Below are 18515 nucleotides of genomic sequence, written 5' to 3' on the forward strand. Positions count from 1 at the left end.
GGGGTCCTGGGCAGGCTGGGGCTGAGGGGCCCCTCCCAGCTGAGACCTGCTGATGTGGTGGAGGGTCCCGGCGTGGGGAAGCGGGAAGGCGGGGCTCTAGAGCTTGAATTTATTTTATTTTTAATTCTTTTATTTAAAAAAGATTTTAGGGCAGTCCGGGGTGGCTCAGTGGTTTAGCGCCACCTTCGGCCCAGGGCGTGATCCTGGAGACCTGGGATCGAGTCCCACATTGGGCTCCCTGCATGGAGCCTGCTTCTCCCTCTCCTGTGTCTCTGCCTCTCTCTGTGTGTCTCTCATGAATAAATAAATAAAATCTAAAAAAAATTATTTATTCATGAGACAGAGCAAGCGAGGCGGAGACACAGGCTGAGGGAGAAGCAGGGTCCCTGCGGGGAGCATGATGCAGGACTCGATCCCAGGACCCTGGGATCACGCCCGGAGCCAAAGGCAGACGCTCCACCGCTGAGCCACGCGGGTGTCCCTAGAGCTTGAATTTAATCCTTCCCAGTCGGTGTCCTCGGTCCCTTTGTTCTGAGACCCGCTGAGCTAGGACGTCGGGGGTTCTCATAGTTTTCCCTTGGGGAAGGAGCACCGAAGGGCAACGCTTAGCCTAACAGGCTGTGTTAATGGTGGTGGCATCTTAGGCAGTGGGTGGCACGTGGGGGTGGCGTTCCCCAGCACACAGGCTCCCGGGGCCCCCGCTGTCCCCTCGCAGGGCCTGGGAGGGAGCCAGGGGCCGCTGCAGTGCCAGCGACAGCCACCTGGGGGCAGCGATGCCCAGCCCAAGCCCACACTCCCTCACCTGAACTCAGGTGGCACCTCTACCTGGGGACTGCGGGGCTCTGCTGACCCGAGAGACCCTAGTCCACCCCCGCATTGGACAGACGGGGAGACCGAGACCCAATAGGAGCCTACAGATGAGGCTCCCATGCCACACGGGGAGCACCCAGGTCTCATCACGCTGCCCTCCCAGCCTGTCTTGCTTGTGTGTGTCTCCGCTCCGGGGAGGACCTGGGGGGGCTCTAGGGTGCATCCATCTGGAACCAGCACAGGTTCCAGGATTAACTTCCAGGTGTCACTCCCCGTGCACACCTTCCTCTGAGCTTGCCTGGTGGGGTGGCTGTGCGGGCAAGGGGGCAGGACCTGCATCCTGTCCCCCGACCTGGCCCGGTCTCCCCCTCCACGCAGCCTGTGTGCCTTGGGAGACTCCCTGGGAGATGAATCAGCACCTCTCATGGGCTGGTCGTGAGGATTTCCTAAGTATCTGTACAGCACTTAGAGTAAACCCTGCTGATAGGAGGTGGCATCACACTCAACCTCCCCCACTAGGAAGGGTCTCCTGGGGGGCGGGGGGCCTCTGACAGGGCCCGGGAGCCACCTGAGCAAGTGTTGCCCCAGGACCAGGTGACACGGTCCCCTTCCTCCCTCTCCCAGGCCCTCTCCACCCCCTCCACCGACCAACAAGAACCGCACACACATAAGAATATAGAATTTTATCTTATTTTAGTTAAAAAAAATAATTGTACCACCAAATGAAGAAGTAGCTTTCTTTGGGGGAAGGTGAGAAGGGAGGAGGGGAAAAAAAAAAAGAGCAATAAGCCAAAGAAAAAGAACTTTTTATATTCATCTGTATAAACATATCCGCTAAGGCAAACGCAATCCCGGGCCAAGGCTGCCGCACTGGGGTCAGTACCTCCTAATTTCCGCAGGTTCTAAGGCCAAAAAAATAAAACCTCTGCAAATCCAACAGTTTTGTGGACTCTGGGGGTATTTTACTAAAATAAAGAGTTATCAAGTTTAAAAAGCAGTGACATTGTCATGACACACATCGGAAGTTGCATAACCGCGGCCTCGACGGCCATTCACTTGTTTGGACGGGGTGACGGGCACAGTTTCACGACACGGCAACGGACACGGACACGCACACACGCACGGACACGCGCACACGTGGGTGAGCACACTGGGAGCTGCGTGGGACCAGGCTGGTGGCGCAGGCTGGGCCGCAGCCCGTCTCGGGAGGGGCACAGGGAGGGCTGGGGTCCCCATGCTTCCTCAGCGGGTGGGGGGACGGGACACGTCCCATTGCTGCTGATGAGGCGGCGCACGTCACTCAGGGAAGGATGGCGCGAAGGGGCCGAGCGAGGCCCCTGTCCCCACCGCTCGGTCCGCGCAAACCACTTAAAGCACTTCTTGGACGCGTCCCGGGGATCGGAGCCGGGCGCTGGTTCCTTCCCTGCGAAGGGGCCAATCCCTCATCCCCACCCTGCTCTCCCCGGACCCCCGGGGCGACCACAGAGCGGCCTTCCCTCCCACGATCCCTGGCATGGCCGGCAGAGCGGGGGCCCGTGAGGTAGATTGGCACAGCTGCCCCCCACCCTGCCTGGCTGGGGTCCCCACGTGAGCGTCCTGGGTCCCTTTGCCAAAAGAGAAGCGTGCTGCCCCCACCGCACCCCCCACCCCCGCAAGCGGGAGGAGGGAGGGCTGGAGAGAACAGGTGGGGTGGGGAGCCCCCAGTGCCTCTGATGAGCCCCTTAGGTCCCGCTCTGCTGCAGAGCTGGAGCCCCCCCAGTTCTCGCTGTCCGCCCTCCCCCAGTCTTGGAAGTGGCTGGGGGGCCCCAGGACAGGTGGCCTGTGGGCGGGGAGGAAGGGAGTGTATGGAGGGCGGGCACCCCAGGGTTGGGGGGGCCCCAGGGCCAGGAGCTGGGCAGGCAGAGGGGCGGCCGGGGGGCGAGAGACACGCAGGGATGGCGGGGGAGGGCCGGCAAGGAGCCCGCGCTGGCGCCCGGCCTCGGGAACGGCGGGGGGAGCAGGGGCCGGGCCGCCTGGGGCACCCCTCAGCTGGCTCCGTTCACAGACTTTGTAGGTTTTCAGTACGGTCCCTTCGACAGAGCCCAGGATCAGGCTTGGCCTCCAGTCTGCCCGCCCCTGCTGGCTGGGCGCCGGGGTGGGGGGCCGGGCGGGGCCGGGGGTCAGGCCGCAGCCCCTTGCTACTTGAACGTGGACTGCAGCTCCTTGAAGGCTGCCTTCCGCTGCTTCATCTCCTCCGCCTGCTTCTTCCTCTCCTCCTGCTCCGCCTTGATCTCCTCCTCGAAGCGGCTGGACACGTTGATGGCCTGCACCTGCAGTGGGGCAGGGGCGCGGGGGGCGGTCAGGGAGGGGTCTGCGCCTCCTCCGGGCTCTCCGGCCCACCCTGCGGCCCTCCGCCTGCCGGCCCCTGCACCGCTCTCGCCTCTCACTAGCTCTGGCCCCGGCCCAAGTGCTTCACTGGCCTCTCTGAGCCTCAGTTTTCTGCTCAGGGCTGCGGCTCAGTAACAGACTCGTGGATTCGCTGCGTGGACTGCAAGCTGGAACGTGCATTCGGTAGCTGCTGCCTAGAGTGAGTCCCCTGTGGGAGCTTTGATGTTGCTCTTTTTTTAAGAAAAATTTATTTATTGGAGGGGATTGGAGAGCACGAGTTGGGGGAGCAGCAGAGGGAGGAGAGGAAGCAGCAGGCTTCCCGCTGAGCTGGGAGCCGGACGCAGGGCTCGATCCCAGGACCCTGAGGTCATGACCTGAGCCCAAGGCAGATGCTTAACAGACTGAGCCACCCGGGTGGCCCCTCATGTTGCCATTCTTATCCCGTTTCCTGTTCTGGGACGCCCAGCTGCAAACAAGGTCCCACTGATAAGCTCGGGCACATCCCATCAACCCCAGAAGCTGAGGCTGGGGGGCGGGGGCGGCCTTCAGAAGGACTGTTCCCGGCCAACACGGGCAGAGGGAGAAACAGGGAAAAGCAGGTGCCCCGGGAGGTCAGAACCCAGGAGCTGCCCTGAGCTGTGCTGCACCAGGAGCAGGATGCCCATGCGGGTGGGCGCCTCTGGGGGCCACACGTCCTGCAGGCTGGGGCTGGCGGTGCCGGGGTCCCTGCGAGGCCCGGGAGTAGCACCGACCATGCTTCTGGGCCTGCTCCGCCATCCTGTGGGCTGCCCTTCAAGGACCGGCCCTCTGGGGGTCGTGGTTCTGGGTGCCCCAGGGCGGCACGAGTGGTCCGTGTCTGCTCTTCACGCTACACACCCTGCACGCACCCCGGGGCCGGGGGCGGGGTGGGGAGGCTGGAAGGGATCACAGCCCTGATGGAAGGGGACAGAAGCCAGCAGCGCCGCCGTGAGCCCAGCCCACCCTGGCATCAGTGCCCCAGTCTCCAGTCTCAGCAGGGAGCACGGACCCTTGAGCTAACCCGCGTCCTTGAGGCGGGGTCAAGGCACCCCCCCACCCTCCGGCTCCTCACCTTGGCCTCAAAGAAGCTCTTGGCCCCCTTGACGCCCTCGGTGGAGACATCGATCTCGGAGAGCCGGGCGAGCACGTGCAGCCCGCTGTCCTCCTGCAGCTCCCCAGCTGCCGCCTTGCGGAAAATCAGGAGGAACTGCGGCAGGGAGAGAAGCACGTTGTCAGGAAGGAGCCAGAGGTCAGGGCTCGGGGCCTCGGGTGGCCCATCCGTACAGCGGGAGACAAGGCGACCCACCTCCTGCTCTCCCAGGGGCTCCCGCAGGCAGGAGCGAGGAGCACCCTCCCCACCGAGTCCTACAGGTACAGGATTGTGCCCACTTTACAGAATGAGGAGGACGCAGAGACAAGGGAAAACCCCGCCCCAGATCTCAGCAGCAGAGAGTAGCGGACGAAGGGTCTGTCCCAACTCCAGAGCATCACCTTGCACCCTCCTGGACTCGTCCTCCCCAGCGCCTTTCTCCTGCCCTGTCCCCTCTGTGCGTCTTGCTCCTTCTTCCAGGGAGGACACCCCTGTCATTCGCCCTAGGCTGCCTGGGGTCCAGTCCCGTTATCCGGCTGAGCCCCCATTTCCTCCTGCACAGAACAGGCTTGCTCACAGCTCCTGTCCCTGGGAGTCCAGAGACCGAGCCGCAGAGGGTGAAGCCACCCAGCGCAGAGCCTGGCCTCTCTCGAACGCAGTGCCCGTCGCTCCCTCCACCTGTCCCCTCTTCTCCTCTGAGTCTCAGCATTTCACTCTCTGGGCGTCTCCCCTCTACACTTCACGCCCCGTGGAGCCCTCCAGGGTCAGGGGTCCACAAGTCACTCAGGTGCTGACCATGTGCAGGAACAGATGCCCCCCGTCCCCCCACAGGGAGCAGGCTCACCTCCCGGAAGCTGAGCTTGCTGTCGAAATCCTCATCCACCTCCTTGATCATGTTTTTCAGGCCCAGGTGGGTCTGCGGGGCTCCGAGCTTCTCCATCATCAGCTTCAGCTCCATCAGGTCGATGAAGCCATCCCGGCCGGCGTCGTACCTGTGGCAGCAAAGGCAGAGGCTAAGGACAACCCGCCGCCTCACACCTGACCTGCCAGAGCGCCCTAGGCTGGACGGCGAGGAGCCCGTCACCCTGGAAGGGACCTCTGTCTAGGTGAAGTCCTGGGGTGTAGTTACTGCTTGGTTACCTCTGATGACGAGGAACTCCCCACCTGGCCTGCAGCCTCTTACATGCTAACCTTTGGGCAAGCAAGAGGCGTAAGGAAGCTGAAGCCACAGCCTCCCTGTACTAAATGGGCTGGGAACTAGCAGGGAGAACTAATTCACGATACCACAGGGGTACGGGGTCGGGTATGGGGGTTGGAGGGACAGGCTCTGACGATGTCCTCTCCAGGGCCCGCCTGGCATCTCTCCCCCACTCCTGTCTCCACCCAGAAAGCAGAGGGTAGTACGTGTCGCAGGGCAGGGCCACAGAAAGGAGGTCAGAGGAGGGAGGTCCACTTCCAGAAGGCCTGGGGTCACTTCAGGGACTGGCTTGCACTGGACGGGGCTGGGACAGTGATTCGGTGATAAAAGTGTGTCTGCATGTTGCAGGTCTCTCTGTCCCCAGCAGATACGGGGACAGCACGTGTCTAAATGCGCCTCCCGGTTGGCCTCCTTGTGGTCAGAGCCTGGGTAGGAGACAGCCTCGGGGCCCAGTCCCCCACCCCCCCAGCCGGGCCTGTCAGCATGACGGATGTGGGCTCTTATCAGGCTCACCGAGCACCTGCCCTGACCGCCTCCCCGTGGGCGGTGGGAGGAGCGGCCTCAGGGCTAAAAGGGGGCTTTTCAGGGGCCTAAGAAGCCTGGGTCACTCCAGGCCTCAAGCTGCCTGCGTGAGAGTGACACAGAGGGGCCCGAGCTGCAGAAACCGACGTCCCGGTCTTGGAGCCCCTGCGTAAACACACGTCCCGTTTCTGCGCCCTCCTCGCGGCCCCCCACTTCCCTGCCCCCCTCTAGTTATAAGCCCCGCACGGCCTTGAGCACCTCACAGAAGCCACCTTTTGAGATCTGCCTTTGTAACGGGATCTTTACCCACTTCACTGTACCCAGTCCCCGTAAGAACCTTATTATATAGTGGAGGCTCAGAGGGGTTCAGTGACCTGCCCAAGGTCACGGGCAGGAAAGGAAGGGGGTGGGAGCCCAGCTCCTAAACCTGCCCATCTGCGCCCAGCCGCGTCCAGGTGTCCCGGGGCTGCCCGCAGAAGGATGCCTGCCCGGGAGCACCGCGCCGCGTGTTGGTGCGAGGGGTATAAATAGTTCACAGACGAGTCCGTGGTTGGAAGTGACGCACAAGGGGTTCTGGGAACCCTGCAGGGAACACAGGGTCCTGAAGCCTTTTCCCGCATGGGGTTGGAGGGGTGCAGAGCGGGGCAGATGGGCCACAGGTCCCCTCGTCAGGCGGTGCCGGAGCTACGGTGGGAACCAACGTGAGCGCTTGTGTAGACGACTGCAGGCCTCGGAGGGTCAGGCAGGTCTACACCCGCTCCAGGCTCTGCTTTGGGCTGGGGGGGCCCTGTGGGCCGCACAGCAGAGGCCCCTCCTTCTGCGTCGCCTCTGGGAAGGGGCTGGCTGGCGTGGCCCCTAGGGACCGGTCCCGGAGCCGTCCTGGTGAGGGCGCCAAGCGTTCCTGGGCCAAGCGGGGCGGAGCAGACTGCCTGGGTCCCCACAACCCCTGCCACCCGAGCCCCCAGCAGAGTGTGATGGGGACTCTCAGGCCGGGGCACCGTGGGGGCGGGCTGAGCTTCTCCACGGCATGCACGGAGCACAGTGCCCAGCACTGGGGTGGGGGGACCCCAGAACTTGCAGCTTGACGATCGCTATAATGAGCCCAGTCTCCTTTACGAAGCGCCTACTATGTGCCAGGCATTTTTCCTTCACGACCTCTGTGCTCGGCAATCCTGGGAGGTCGGGATTATTTCCCCATGTGACCTCGCTGTAGGGGTGAGGGCGCTGGCCTGGGGGCCGGCTGGCCACGGACTCACACCCCACCCCTGTGCTTCCCACACTGCTCTCTGCCCCACCTGCCTCTCCCGAGCCCCAGCTTCCTTTACTGCCCGCGCCTGTGGGTTTCCCCCGCAGCTGGGGGTGGCTCAGATCTCCGAACTTGGACAGAGACCTTGGCTCTCTATTTGTTGGTCTCTGGCGGCTGCCAGGCCCGGCTGGGCTGCAGCTTTATCCGCGGCTTGAACCGCTGCCTGCATCAATCACAGGTCAATCAATTATTGGGTCTGGGCTCTCTCCCGGGCGGGCTCTGGCCCCCAGGGGGGCAATGCAGGGGCTGGTCCCAGTGCCAGCAGATCAACTGCCAAGGGGAGGCAACAGAGGTCAGGAAGGGGCCAGGTGCTGGGGTGGGAGTGGGTCCCTCAAAGGAGGAGACACTAGCGGGGTGGGGGAGGCCCTGTTCCCAGAAGGCTCCTGAGGAGCAGCCATCTACTACGTGCCCTGGGCTTGGGGGCCACTGGATCAGCCAGGTGCCCGGCGTGGATGTGACTGAAGATGACCTTGAAGGTTCTGCGCTCACATCAACTCTGCTGCGACTGGCTGGGGTCCAAACTCCAGATCTGCCACTTGGCTGGCTGACCCTGGTCAAGTCACCTGACCCCAAGAGCCCCAGCTTCCCCATTTACATCATGCTCATCAAAGGACCCACCTGGGGCGGAAGCAAAGATTAAGAGACAAGCCACGTAGGTCCCTAGCACAGAGCCTGGCCCACGGCAATAACACCCCCCACACCCCATCACCAGTGATAATAAATAGAAGCATTCTCATCACTATCTACCTTTAGGATTAGAGATTAAATGAGATGATGAACATAAAATGCCCAGTACACAACAGGCGCTTAAAGCCTACTAATTTCATGATAATAGTGACCACTGAGAACTTTCTGTGGGCCAGACACTAAGTCCGTTGTGCATATAACGTAAAAACAGTGCTGAAGAGAATGATAATGGTAAAAGATACAAGGGCTTCGCCCTCGGGTGCCAGGCCTGATGGTGCACGGCTGCGAGGAAATGCCTGCTGTAGCCTGGTCTGGAGGCAGGGGGTGGGCAAGATGATCCAGGGCTGCCCCCAGCATCTCCCCCTCCTCCGAGGCTCCCTCTGCTTCCCCCACTAGGCCTGATTCAGAGACTCCGCCACGCGGGGAGGTGGAAAGACAGCAGGACAGAGCCTTCCGCTCTCTTGCTGGGCAGAGGGAGAGGAGCCTCAGCCCTGGATTACTGTTCCTCCTCTCACGGGAAGGAAGTGACAAGGTGTGTGCGCGTGGGGCGGGCCTGTGACCGTGCCACCAGCAGGTGGATGACTGGCAACACAGGAGATGCCTCGGCTGGGAGACCCTCTCATCCATCGGCTCTCTCCCTGAGCTGGAACTAAGATCCGCGCACAAGATCTGTCCACGCAGCTCGTCCACCTGCTTTGTTATGTGGGTGAAAACGGGGCCCAGAGGCGGTGGCAACCAGCCTCGGGTCACACAGCCCAAGAAGCTGGAGATGCTCCTTCTTCCTGCCTGTCTGCTTCCTTCTTCCTCCTGGTCCCGTGGAGGGTCCTGCATTCCCAAGCTCGCGGGGCTGGGGGACGCTGGGTTGGGAGCCCGGCCTGGGGCCTGCCTGGGAGGGCCAATTCCACTGGGCACGAAGGGCAACAAAGCTCACGGGCTGGAAGCTCAGCACTTTTCTCTGGTGCTGGAGGGAGGCTGCTGCACCTGGCACCGCGCCCACATTCCTCACGCCTCCCCCTCCCCCCGAATAGTTCTCGACTATGGGCAGGGCTCGGCAGCTGCCGCCCCGGATGCTGGTGGCCAAATCCGGCCCATGTGCCCCGAGAGTGAAGCGGCCGCCACCCAGGCGGACTTTGCCCCTTTGGGCCGAGGAGGGCCACCCAGCTGGCCGCACCTCCTCCCCTTGGTTCTGATAACCAGGCGTCGGGGTGTCGGGGTGTTGGCCGGGGCAGTGGTGGCCGGGGCAGCTCCTACAGCCTGCAGGATCAACGCCCTGTTTCATAACAATATTATCCTTCGTGGCTACTCTCCACTGAGCGCTTATTATGCACCAGGCACTACGCCAAGTGTCCCGCATCAGAGCCCCACAAGAACCCTGCGGAGCGGGCACAAATATCCCCGTCACAGATGAGGCGATGGAGGTGGCTCAGGGAGGAGGTGACTTGGCCAAGGCCACAGCTGGGATCCGAACCCAGGTCTCATGCAGCACACATGCTGTCAGCTACTGAGCTACGTCCTGAGGCCCACGCACGCTGTACTAGAGATTCTCAGGTCGGGGGGAGGGGGGCATGGATATTCGTGAAGGTCACATCCCTAATGCAGCTCCCCTGATTGTGTGTTGAATACCTCTGAGCACAGGAAGCTCACTGCTTCGCTTAAGGCAGCCCATGTGTGTTGGCTCTGGAACTGTCTAGTACAGGGTTGTTCCTCGTGCACGAGCCTCGCCACCCGTCAGCTGTGCTGTGGAGGCCGGTGGCAGCGTGTGGAGTTAGCACAGCCGCTGCACAGGGACGAGGTGAGAGCACAGCGGACCCCAACTCTGTCCCTTCTGCTTCCTGTCCCAGGTCTTTGCAGGGGTCCCCTCTGGCCATGGGAGTCCCCAGGAGGATAAGCAGCGGGAGAGGGTGGTGTTTATGGACCAAGGATCCCCCAGGCCCTCCTGGCTTTGGTTTTGGCATTCACAGAGCTGGTCCTCCTGCGCCCTGTCTCCCCCGGTGGCTCCCAGGCCTCTGCATTCTCTGTCCTATGAAACAAGAAGGCAAGGCAGGTCCCTTGGGGCAGGAAAGTTCTGGACTGCAGAGAAATTCTGGCCTTGCTTGCTGTGACAGCCAGCTTGGCCCTGCCCGTCCCCCTGGGCGGGTGGCCACCCCCATGCTCTGACAACTGCTCATCGGGTCCTGCACGCCCCCACCCCCAGGCTGCTTGACTCATGCGGGGAAAGCCCAGCCTCTCACCACTTCCTCCAGTCCTATCTGCAGAATCCGACACTGGATCCGTGGCCATGTCAGCCCAGAAGAGGGTGCACGGGTGTGTGTGTGTGTGTGCACACGTGTGGCTCGCGGCTTTCCCACAGCTTTTCAGTAAGTCTAAGGATCAAGGGGGAGCCCCCCAGGCCGACGGCAATCTGCTGGGCACTGTCAGGGCTTGGGACCTCCTATCTCGGGTTCGACCAGCCCAGGAGGGCATCTCCCTGGGCTCGTAGTGTCAGCGGCGGGTGCCCGGCCAGCTCTCCCTGCACTGCCTCCTTCCTGCCTGCCCTTAGTAATATTTATTGTTACAACAGTGATTGCAGAGAACATTCACTGAGTGTCTGATCCAACCTCGGGTTCATTATTCAACCGAATCTTCCTCTCACTGCCCAGACTTAAGTAACCTGCCTTCCCCGAAGGAACACCGCAGGCAAGCGGCCGGAGACGGCTGTGGGGGCCTAGTGCTTCTTAGGCTGGAGTGTTAAAGTAAATCAGATTCCGATCCAGGAGACCCTGGGGGTGGAGCTGCACTTCTAAGAAGCCGATGCTGCCCTATTTGGGTCCCCTGGGACCATGGGACTTGGAGGCAGGCAGACCCAAGTTCAAATGCTGTCCCCCCCCCCCCGTCCCCCCTTCCTAGCTGTGTGACGCTGGACAGAGGCCGGAACTGCTCTGAGACCCAGCGTTCTCATCTGTGACAGGAGGGGTGAGGAGCTCACAGGATGCCATAAAAGGATTAAATAAGAGACAAAGTGCCCAGGATGGGGTAGGGGCCAGCGCCTGTCCCCGTCACGTGAGGCTCTCCATGAGGCTCAGGAACCCCAGGCCTGGCTCCCCTCGAGCTGCACCCTTCTGGCACAGGACACTTGCTTCTCTGCAGTCCTTGAAAAGCGGAAGTCAGCCAAGACGAAGGCTGCTCAGCAGTCAGAGGGAACTAGCTGCTGGAGGGAGGGGGGACTGTCCACATGGCCTCCTCCTCCTCCTCCTCCTCCTCCACAACCTCCTCCTCCTCCACCCGCCAGGGCTGGCCTTGCAAATGGGCCTCCCCTGAGGCGGCAGGGCCTGGTCTCCCAGAGCCTCTGGACTATGGGAGGAGAAGTCGGTCAGGAAGGTGCAGGCCAAAGGGGAACCAAAAGTTGCTCGGGCGGGGGGGTGGGGGGGGGGGGAAGGTGACTCAGAATCAGAAGAGAAGTAGGAAGAGCAGAGGGTGAGTAGCGAGTACAAGTACGGGCAATCCTCCCTCCCCAGGCCAGGCTCCTGGCAGCTGCAGGTGGAAGGACCCAACCTCTATACCTCCTCCCCAGAGGGCTTCCCCTCCTGAGGCTCTGAGAGCGCCCCCTGCCCCGCCCCGTCCGTAAACACAGCCCCCTTGGCCTCTGGAGGGAGCTCCCTGCAGGCAGACCTGCTTTTGTTCCTGCCCCTGCCACTTCTTAACCTTGGGTACATGACTCAACCTCCTTAAGCCTCAGTGTCTTCATCTGACAAATGGGGACAACGTTAACCCACCTCACTGTGCTGCTGTGGGCAACCGGACCTGGTGGCTCCACGTAACGAAGAGAGGGCGTAGGGGCAGGGGCCTGGCTGCGGAGAGTGCACCCTCGGGCATCCCTCGTGAGAGCGCTGGGGCCTCATGTAGGCATAAAGAAATGGGAACTTCCATCTCTAGGCCCACAGGCCCATCGTCTCTACCCCCCGAGACCCCTCTACACCACTGCTCTTCATGAGACTTTAAGTCTGAGGGTGAGAACTTTATTCTTCCCTTGCGTCTCTAGATCTTGTGCACAGCAGACACCTAATGTGTGCTGGATGAATGATGAAATGATAGATGTTATGTTTTCCAAAAGCCCACAGGCCGGACACGATGGTGGGTTCTTTACAAAGGGCCCCATTACTCTTTAAACTGAATCCTCAGAACTTTCCCAGGCAGGGTCTCCAGCCCGGGGTGAGGCCGCAGAGCTGAGCACCCCGCCCGGAGTCGCCCAGCTGCGCCGCAGCAGACGGGCACTGGAGTCCCAGTTTTGAATCACTCCAGAGCTGCTGTTTGCTCTCTCCTTTCTCCTGCCACCTGCCTTCCACGTAATTAAGTGATAATGAATTCGTTTCCCCATTTTGGTTATTTATCAGAGCCACATGTAGCTGGCAATCAAGAGAGCCTATTCTGCAGGAGAAAAGCGGGGGGTTCTCATGCTGGGTCCCCAACACTCCGGCCTGAAGTGTGAGGTTGTCGCCCGCCCGGCAGCTCTCTAGGGGGTAAGTGGAGGCAGCCGGTAGCTTTTGCGGAGCACCCTCCACGTGAGCCCAGACAACCACTGCCAGGCCCAGGGAGGCGGGTGACAGGAACTTCACGGTACTTAACTGTCCCAAGCACCCGTTAAACACTTCACAACGGCCCTGCGAGGCGGGTGCTATTATTCTCCTTACTTCAGGGGGAGGAACCGAGGCCCAGAAAGCTCAAGTGCCTTGTCCCCGGCCTGCAGCTGGGATTCCAGCCCAGGGCTGCAGACTCCGAAGGCCCTGCTCTTAGCTATCGTGCCATACCGTCCTCCAGGGAGGATGCTGGGGGGCTGCTGTGAGGGACGGGGTCTGAGGAGACCTGTGGGAGCCGGAGCGAAGGGAGAAGAGGGGAGGGCACAGGCATCCAGAAGGAGAGGGAAGGCTGCCTCTCTGACGCAAGGGGTCATGAGATGGAACATCTGGGGACGAGGCTGGCCAAGCAGGGAACTAGGGCATCTTCCTCAGATTCCACGGCAGGTTCAGAATTACGTGGCTGCCTACCTCTAGGGCAGGTCTCAGCTTCCAAAACCCCACAGAGCCCCACACAGGCTGCCGCCAGCCCAGATGTGGGCCCCCTGGAGGCTCTGTGGGGTCACACCATTCCTGCTTTAGCTGGAAGGTTCCAGAGGCAGCCCTGAATGGATGGATGGAGAGAGGTGGGGAGAGGGGTGAGTGGTGCTAGCCTGAGGCCCCCCGAGGGAGGGAGGCCTGAGAATCCAGGCTCCATGGAGGCAGGACCTCCGTGTGCTGGGCATGTTGCCAGAGCCCTACAGGCGTCACCTCCTCCCAGCCCCGCCCGGGGGGCAGGGGCCACCAGCCTCAGTGCAGAGACAAGGATGCTCCAGGTTAGCTACTGGGAACTTCCCCGTGACCCTAAGCAAGTCACCACACCTTTCTGGGTCTTGGCTGCCTTTTCTTTTCAGATTTCATCCATTTATTTGAGGGGCAGAGGGAGAGAGAGGGAGAGCGAGCATAGGAGCCGGGACAGAGGTAGAAGCAGGCCCCCGCCCATCAGGGAATCCTACTTGGGGCTCGATCCCAGGACCTGGAGATCAGAACCCGAGCTGAAGGCAGATGCTTAACCCACAGAGCCATCCAGGTGCCCCTCAGCTGCCTTTTCTGTAAAATGGGGAGAAAGGCTGGAGGTCCCTCCCGGCGGGAACCTGCGCAGCTGGATCATGAGGTCAGTGATGGTGGACAGCCCGTCTTGCTTCCCTCAATCCCCTTGGATTCTCCTCCTACTTCCCTCCTCAGGAAGGATCTGCTGATAGACACTGAACAGAGGAACCAGAGGAGCCAGAAGACCCTGGAAGAAGGCAGTCTGTCATCCAGAAGGGTTCAGGGCCCGCAGACATAAGGTCGCTGCTGCACACAGCCTGCTCCTCTTACATGAGGCCGTTCGGCGACAGAGCCGGGACAGAAGACGGGGCTCTCCACCTCCTGCCTTCCCAGGAAGGCCAGCTCCCAGTTCCCTGTGACCTCTCTAGCTCCTGTACTCTGCTCCGAGGAGGGCCGGGGAGCTGGAGACCCGGGGTGGGGGGGTCCTCTCAGCAGGGCTGCGCTTGGACCCGGGAGGTGGGGCCCCCCCCCAGGACAGCAGAAGCGGAACAAGGGTTTTGTCGTCCCGACAGCCTGTGTGTTGGCTGTTCACAGGCCGGACTCGGCGGGGCTGGGCTCGGCTGGCACAGTGAAGCCTTGTTTCCTTGAATACAAAACCTGCAGCTTTCTGTCCTGGCCAGGGCCCCCGGCGGGCGGCACTTCCTTCCCTAAAAGTCCAGCTCCCTGGCCCCTTCCTGCCCCCCACCCCTTCCAACACAGCAAGCAGCAGCAGGGCCAAGAGAGGGCCTGCAGGGGGTGGTAGAAGGGGTTCAGCTCCCCCCGGACTTCATCTTGTCAAACTAACACCAAAGCAGCCTCTTTAGAAAGTGAGTTTGCTCACAAATGCAGCTTCCAGGCCATTCCTCTGGTCCTGCGCCCCTTCTGACCAAACTGCAGCCTCCCAAGTCCCTTCTTGTTCGGGGTGCAGGGCTTCTCCCAAACAGCTCTCTACGTCTTTTTTTTTCTTTCTTTCTTTCTTTTGGTGGGGTTTTGGAATGCTGTGGGAACGCAAGACAAGGGGGATTCTGGGAGAAAGACATGGGCCAGTGGCGGGTCCGCAAGGTGGAAAATCAGCCATGAACACGGAAGGGGTGTTGGTGAGGTACGTTTTCCCACATGGAAGCAGATGTCTGTGATGCAAAACCCAGGAGGGAGGAACATGGCTTTTGGAGTCACAGACCTGATTTGAGATCCTGGCTCCATCATTTTCTAGTCTTGGCGAGTTACTTAATTTGTCTGTGCCCAGACCGCCCAACTGTGCCCTGGTGATGATAACAGCTCTACGTCATGGGGATGCTGGGTGGAATCAAGGAGCTCTATCAATGCAGGGATCACAGATGCATTTGAACCCCTGCACTGCTTCCCCCACTCTGGGGGGAGGGCATGGGGCGGGCAGGCTCTACAAGGAAGTTCCAGACAGTGAAGCTGTCTATACCTAGCCCTGGGCTCAAGAAGCTTTCCATCAATTTGGGCTGGAATCCTGCTCTCCTGACGCTGACAGTCTTTGGTGGGGAAAGAAACTTTAGAACTCCCAACAAAGACCCTGGAGTCAAAAAGGCAGGGTCCTCAGGACCCAGGCACTTTCACAGAGAGGCCCAGAGGAGGGTTAAGGGCTCAGTTTCCCCCCAGACTGACCCTTGGGAAAGTACGGGGTTCCCACCATCCAGGTCTGGGAAACAAGACCCTCTTCCCCTGTGTGGTGGCCAAAGGCAGAAGCAGCAGCGATGAGAAGTGGGAAAGAGGCTTTCTCAAGCTGTGGGGTTGCAAAACACCCCCTCCCTGGGCTTCCTGCTTGGGCACACAGTGTTACCCTGCCCTGTCCTCCTGCCTCAGCCAAGGTGGGTCAGCACCTCTCTACTCCGGACCATACCCCCGGGGTTTTCCCCCTCCAGGGGCCAGGGGCATGGAGATAGGCAACAAGAAGTGGGGAGGGTCCCAAAGGGAAGGAGGCCGAGAGCTTTTACACCCCACCCCCCACTGGCTCCCGCATAGCCTTGGTTGTGAAGAGTGTGGCTGTGCATCTCAGTCTCAGCTGCGTGGACTCAGGGATGGACCAGAAGGAGACCATTTAGTCCCTTCACAGAGATGTTAAGGTTTTTGGGGGAGGTGGGTGGGGAGGGCTGAGCCACAGGCCTGGGGGTGCCTGTCCAACCTGCTAAGGCACATTGTGTGTAATTACATGGAGGAAAAGGTAGGGGTGAGAGCAACCAGGCAAATTAGATAGGGGGTGTTGGGAACCCCGTGTGGGAGGAAACAGGACACAGTGGGGGGAAGGACTGTGGGGAGGGGCAGTGACTGTAAAGCTGCTGGGGGGAGGTTAGGGCAAGAGGAGGGAGGAACAGTGTGTGGAAGGAGGAGGGGACTCAGCCCTGAAGGGAGGATGGGTGTAACATACCTGCAGAGTTGGGGGGGCAGGGATGGAGGCATCCCTCCCCACCTGAGGGTCAAGGATTGGGGTCCTAGCTAGGAGCGTGGATAGGGGTAGGGGTGGAAGGGTCTGGAGGGCCTTTGGCCACAGTTTGCTAGCAGGTGCCAAACAGGGGGAAGCAGGTGGGGGGGGGGGTTCTTTGCCCAGAACCTATGTTAAGGGGAACCTGAGATAAGCAGAGGAAAGGACCCCAGTGAGAAGAATGGGCACAACCGGGGTGCAGGGAATGGTAACCTTTGCTGAGGCGCTGGGTGTGTGTGTGTGGATGTTTTTGACCAGGGTGCTGGGGTGGGGGTGGGGAATTCCAGCAGCTAGGGAGGGGCAGAGGCCACAGGGCCCCCAAATCTCAGGCTGTGTGGGCGTCTGGTGGAGGCGAGGGAAGCTTCACCACCGGGGCAGGGGTCCTAGGCCAGAGCTGCAGAATCTTCGGCCTCACGTGTATGGTGGCAGTGGGGGCTCGAGGGGGCTCGGGATGACCCGGGGGGCCGCGCGGTCCCCCACACCGGGTGCGCGCGTAGGGGGCGCCGGGCCGCGTCTCGCGGTGGGGGGGGGGGTCGCCAGACTCACCCCCGGGGGTGAGGGGAAGGACGAGGTCCTGGAGCCTCGTGATGAAATGGAAGGGGACGCGCGGTCGGGACCCCCTCCCGGGGCGCCGGGGCTCGGGGGCTCGGGGGCTCGGGGTGGGCGGGCACTCACTGCTTGAACATCTTCTCCATGTCCTTGATCTGCTTCCTGGAGAACTCCTTGAACTCGGTGTAGGGGTTGAAGACGCGGCGGCTGGGCGACTGGGGCTCGCCGATGCCCTGGTTGAGGTCGGCGCGCCGCAGCAGCTTGGCGCTCAGCTCCCCGTCCGCGCTGCCCAGCGCCTCGGCCGCCTCGTCGGGCGCCCCGGCCGCCGCCGCCGCCCCGTTCAGCCCGGGCTGCTCCGGGGCCTCGGCGCCGCCCTCGTCCTCCAGCTGCAGCCGCCGGCTCAGCTTGCTGGCCAGCTCGTCCGTGGCCATGGTGGCCCGCGCGGCGCTCGCCCGGCCCGGCCCGGCCCCTGCTCGCCGCGCGCCCGCACCGCCTCTGGCCGCGCTCTTCCTCTTCCTGACACTCCCGGCGCCCGGCGCCGCCCCCGGGGGTGGGACCTCGGCCCCGCGCGCGCCCCGCCCCGCCCCGCCCCGCCCCGCGCGCCCCGCCCCGCCCCCTGCGCGCCCCCCGTGCGCCCCGCCCCCCGCGCGCCCCGCCCCGTGCGCCCCCCGTGCGCCCCGCCCCCGTGCGCCCCCCGTGCGCCCCCCCGTGCGCCCCCCTGTGCGCCCCGCCCCGCGCGCCCCCCCGTGCGCTGCGCCCCCCCGTGCGCCCCGCCCCGTGCGCCCCCCGTGCGCCCCGCCCCCTGCGCGCCCCCCGTGCGCCCCGCCCCCCGCGCGCCTCGCCCCCCGCGCGCCCCGCCCCGTGCGCCCCGCCCCCGTGCGCCCCCCGTGCGCCCCCCCGTGCGCCCCCCTGTGCGCCCCGCCCCGCGCGCCCCCCCGTGCGCTCCGCCCCCGTGCGCCCCCCCGTGCGCCCCGCCCCGTGCGCCCCCTCGCGCGCTCCGCCCCGCCCCCCCGCGCGTCCCGTCGCGGACCTCAGCCCCCTCCTCGGGGCTCGCCGTGGCCGCGGGGCCGCAGAGGTCGTGCTGGCGCCCCGGGAGCGCGGCGGGAAGGCGGGGGACCCATCCCTTCAGTTCGGGTGCGGGTCGGGCCCTCCGAGGGACGCCGCCCCCCGACCCCTCCTCTGGAATACCCCCCGCGCCGCGGAGTCGTAATCCCGAGTCTGTGACACCCTGTCGGTTGCCATGGAGACGACTCGCGGTTAAACACCCGCGTTCTCAGTGAGGGTTGCAGGGTACGGAGGTGGATGCGTGCGCGGGGGCCCCCGCCCGAGGCCCTAACTGCGGTGCAGCTGCGGCGGCTTTGCGAAAGGGCGGGCCCAGCGTGCGCGAGGGAGATCGGTTCCCGGGGCGGGGGCGGGGGGCCCAGCCGGGAGGGGGCTGCTGCTCGCCCCCGGGCCCGCACGCCGTCACCGGGATGACTTCGCAGAATCGCGGCTGGGCCCCGGCCGTCCCCGGGGACTCTGCGTTAGGGGGACTGGCAGGGAGCTTTTGATGCTGCCGTTTCGGGCCCGGCCCCCGGGGAGAGGGATCTGTCTCTGGGGTCCGGCGTGCCCACCCTAGAACTGCAAAGCCGGGCCCTCCAGCAGCAGGACCACGGTGGCAGGTGGATGGGACTATGATACAGGTTCCCAGGCCCCAATCCAGACAGCTCTCCGCATGGGCCTCAGAAGGCCGCGTTTTAACAAGCACCCCGGGGAGTTCTGCTCACTGAAGTTTGAGAGTCTCTAATCTAGAGGGAGGGCGGTGCTTTGTGCTGGTTCCCTACAACGGTAGGACAAGGCTGAGGATCCCTGTGCAGAAACCGCTCTCACCAGTTGTTGCAGAGAAAAGATGGATGCAGGGG

General features: G+C 62.8%; 1 protein-coding gene across 1 annotated transcript; it reads right to left on the reverse strand.

The window, feature by feature from the left end:
• Window positions 1-1486: 1486 nt before the first annotated feature.
• EFHD2 (EF-hand domain family member D2) lies at window positions 1487-17130 on the reverse strand. Its single transcript, XM_041767621.1, has 4 exons — window positions 16741-17130; window positions 5130-5277; window positions 4268-4402; window positions 1487-3119 (listed from the first exon to the last, which is right to left on the reverse strand). Exons 1-4 carry the CDS (start codon window positions 17043-17045, stop codon window positions 2988-2990), a joined length of 720 nt encoding a protein of 239 aa, XP_041623555.1. The 5' UTR covers window positions 17046-17130; the 3' UTR covers window positions 1487-2987.
• Between the last annotated feature and the right edge of the window lie 1385 nt (window positions 17131-18515).

This window comes from Vulpes lagopus, chromosome 8, assembly GCF_018345385.1.
Source record: "Vulpes lagopus strain Blue_001 chromosome 8, ASM1834538v1, whole genome shotgun sequence".
Classification (NCBI taxonomy): Eukaryota; Metazoa; Chordata; class Mammalia; order Carnivora; family Canidae; genus Vulpes; species Vulpes lagopus.

What these genes read in the sequence shown, in the direction of transcription:
- EFHD2 (XM_041767621.1), bottom strand. Translation starts at nt 17,045, where the DNA reads ATGGCCACGGACGAGCTGGCCAGCAAGCTGAGCCGGCGGCTGCAGCTG. An exon ending in GCAAGCTCAGCTTCCGGGAG is followed by an intron (nt 4,403 to 5,129) that starts GTGAGCCTGCTC and finishes TCCCTGCCGCAG; the next exon opens with TTCCTCCTGATTTTCCGCAA. An exon ending in AGAGCTTCTTTGAGGCCAAG is followed by an intron (nt 3,120 to 4,267) that starts GTGAGGAGCCGG and finishes GCCCCACTGCAG; the next exon opens with GTGCAGGCCATCAACGTGTC.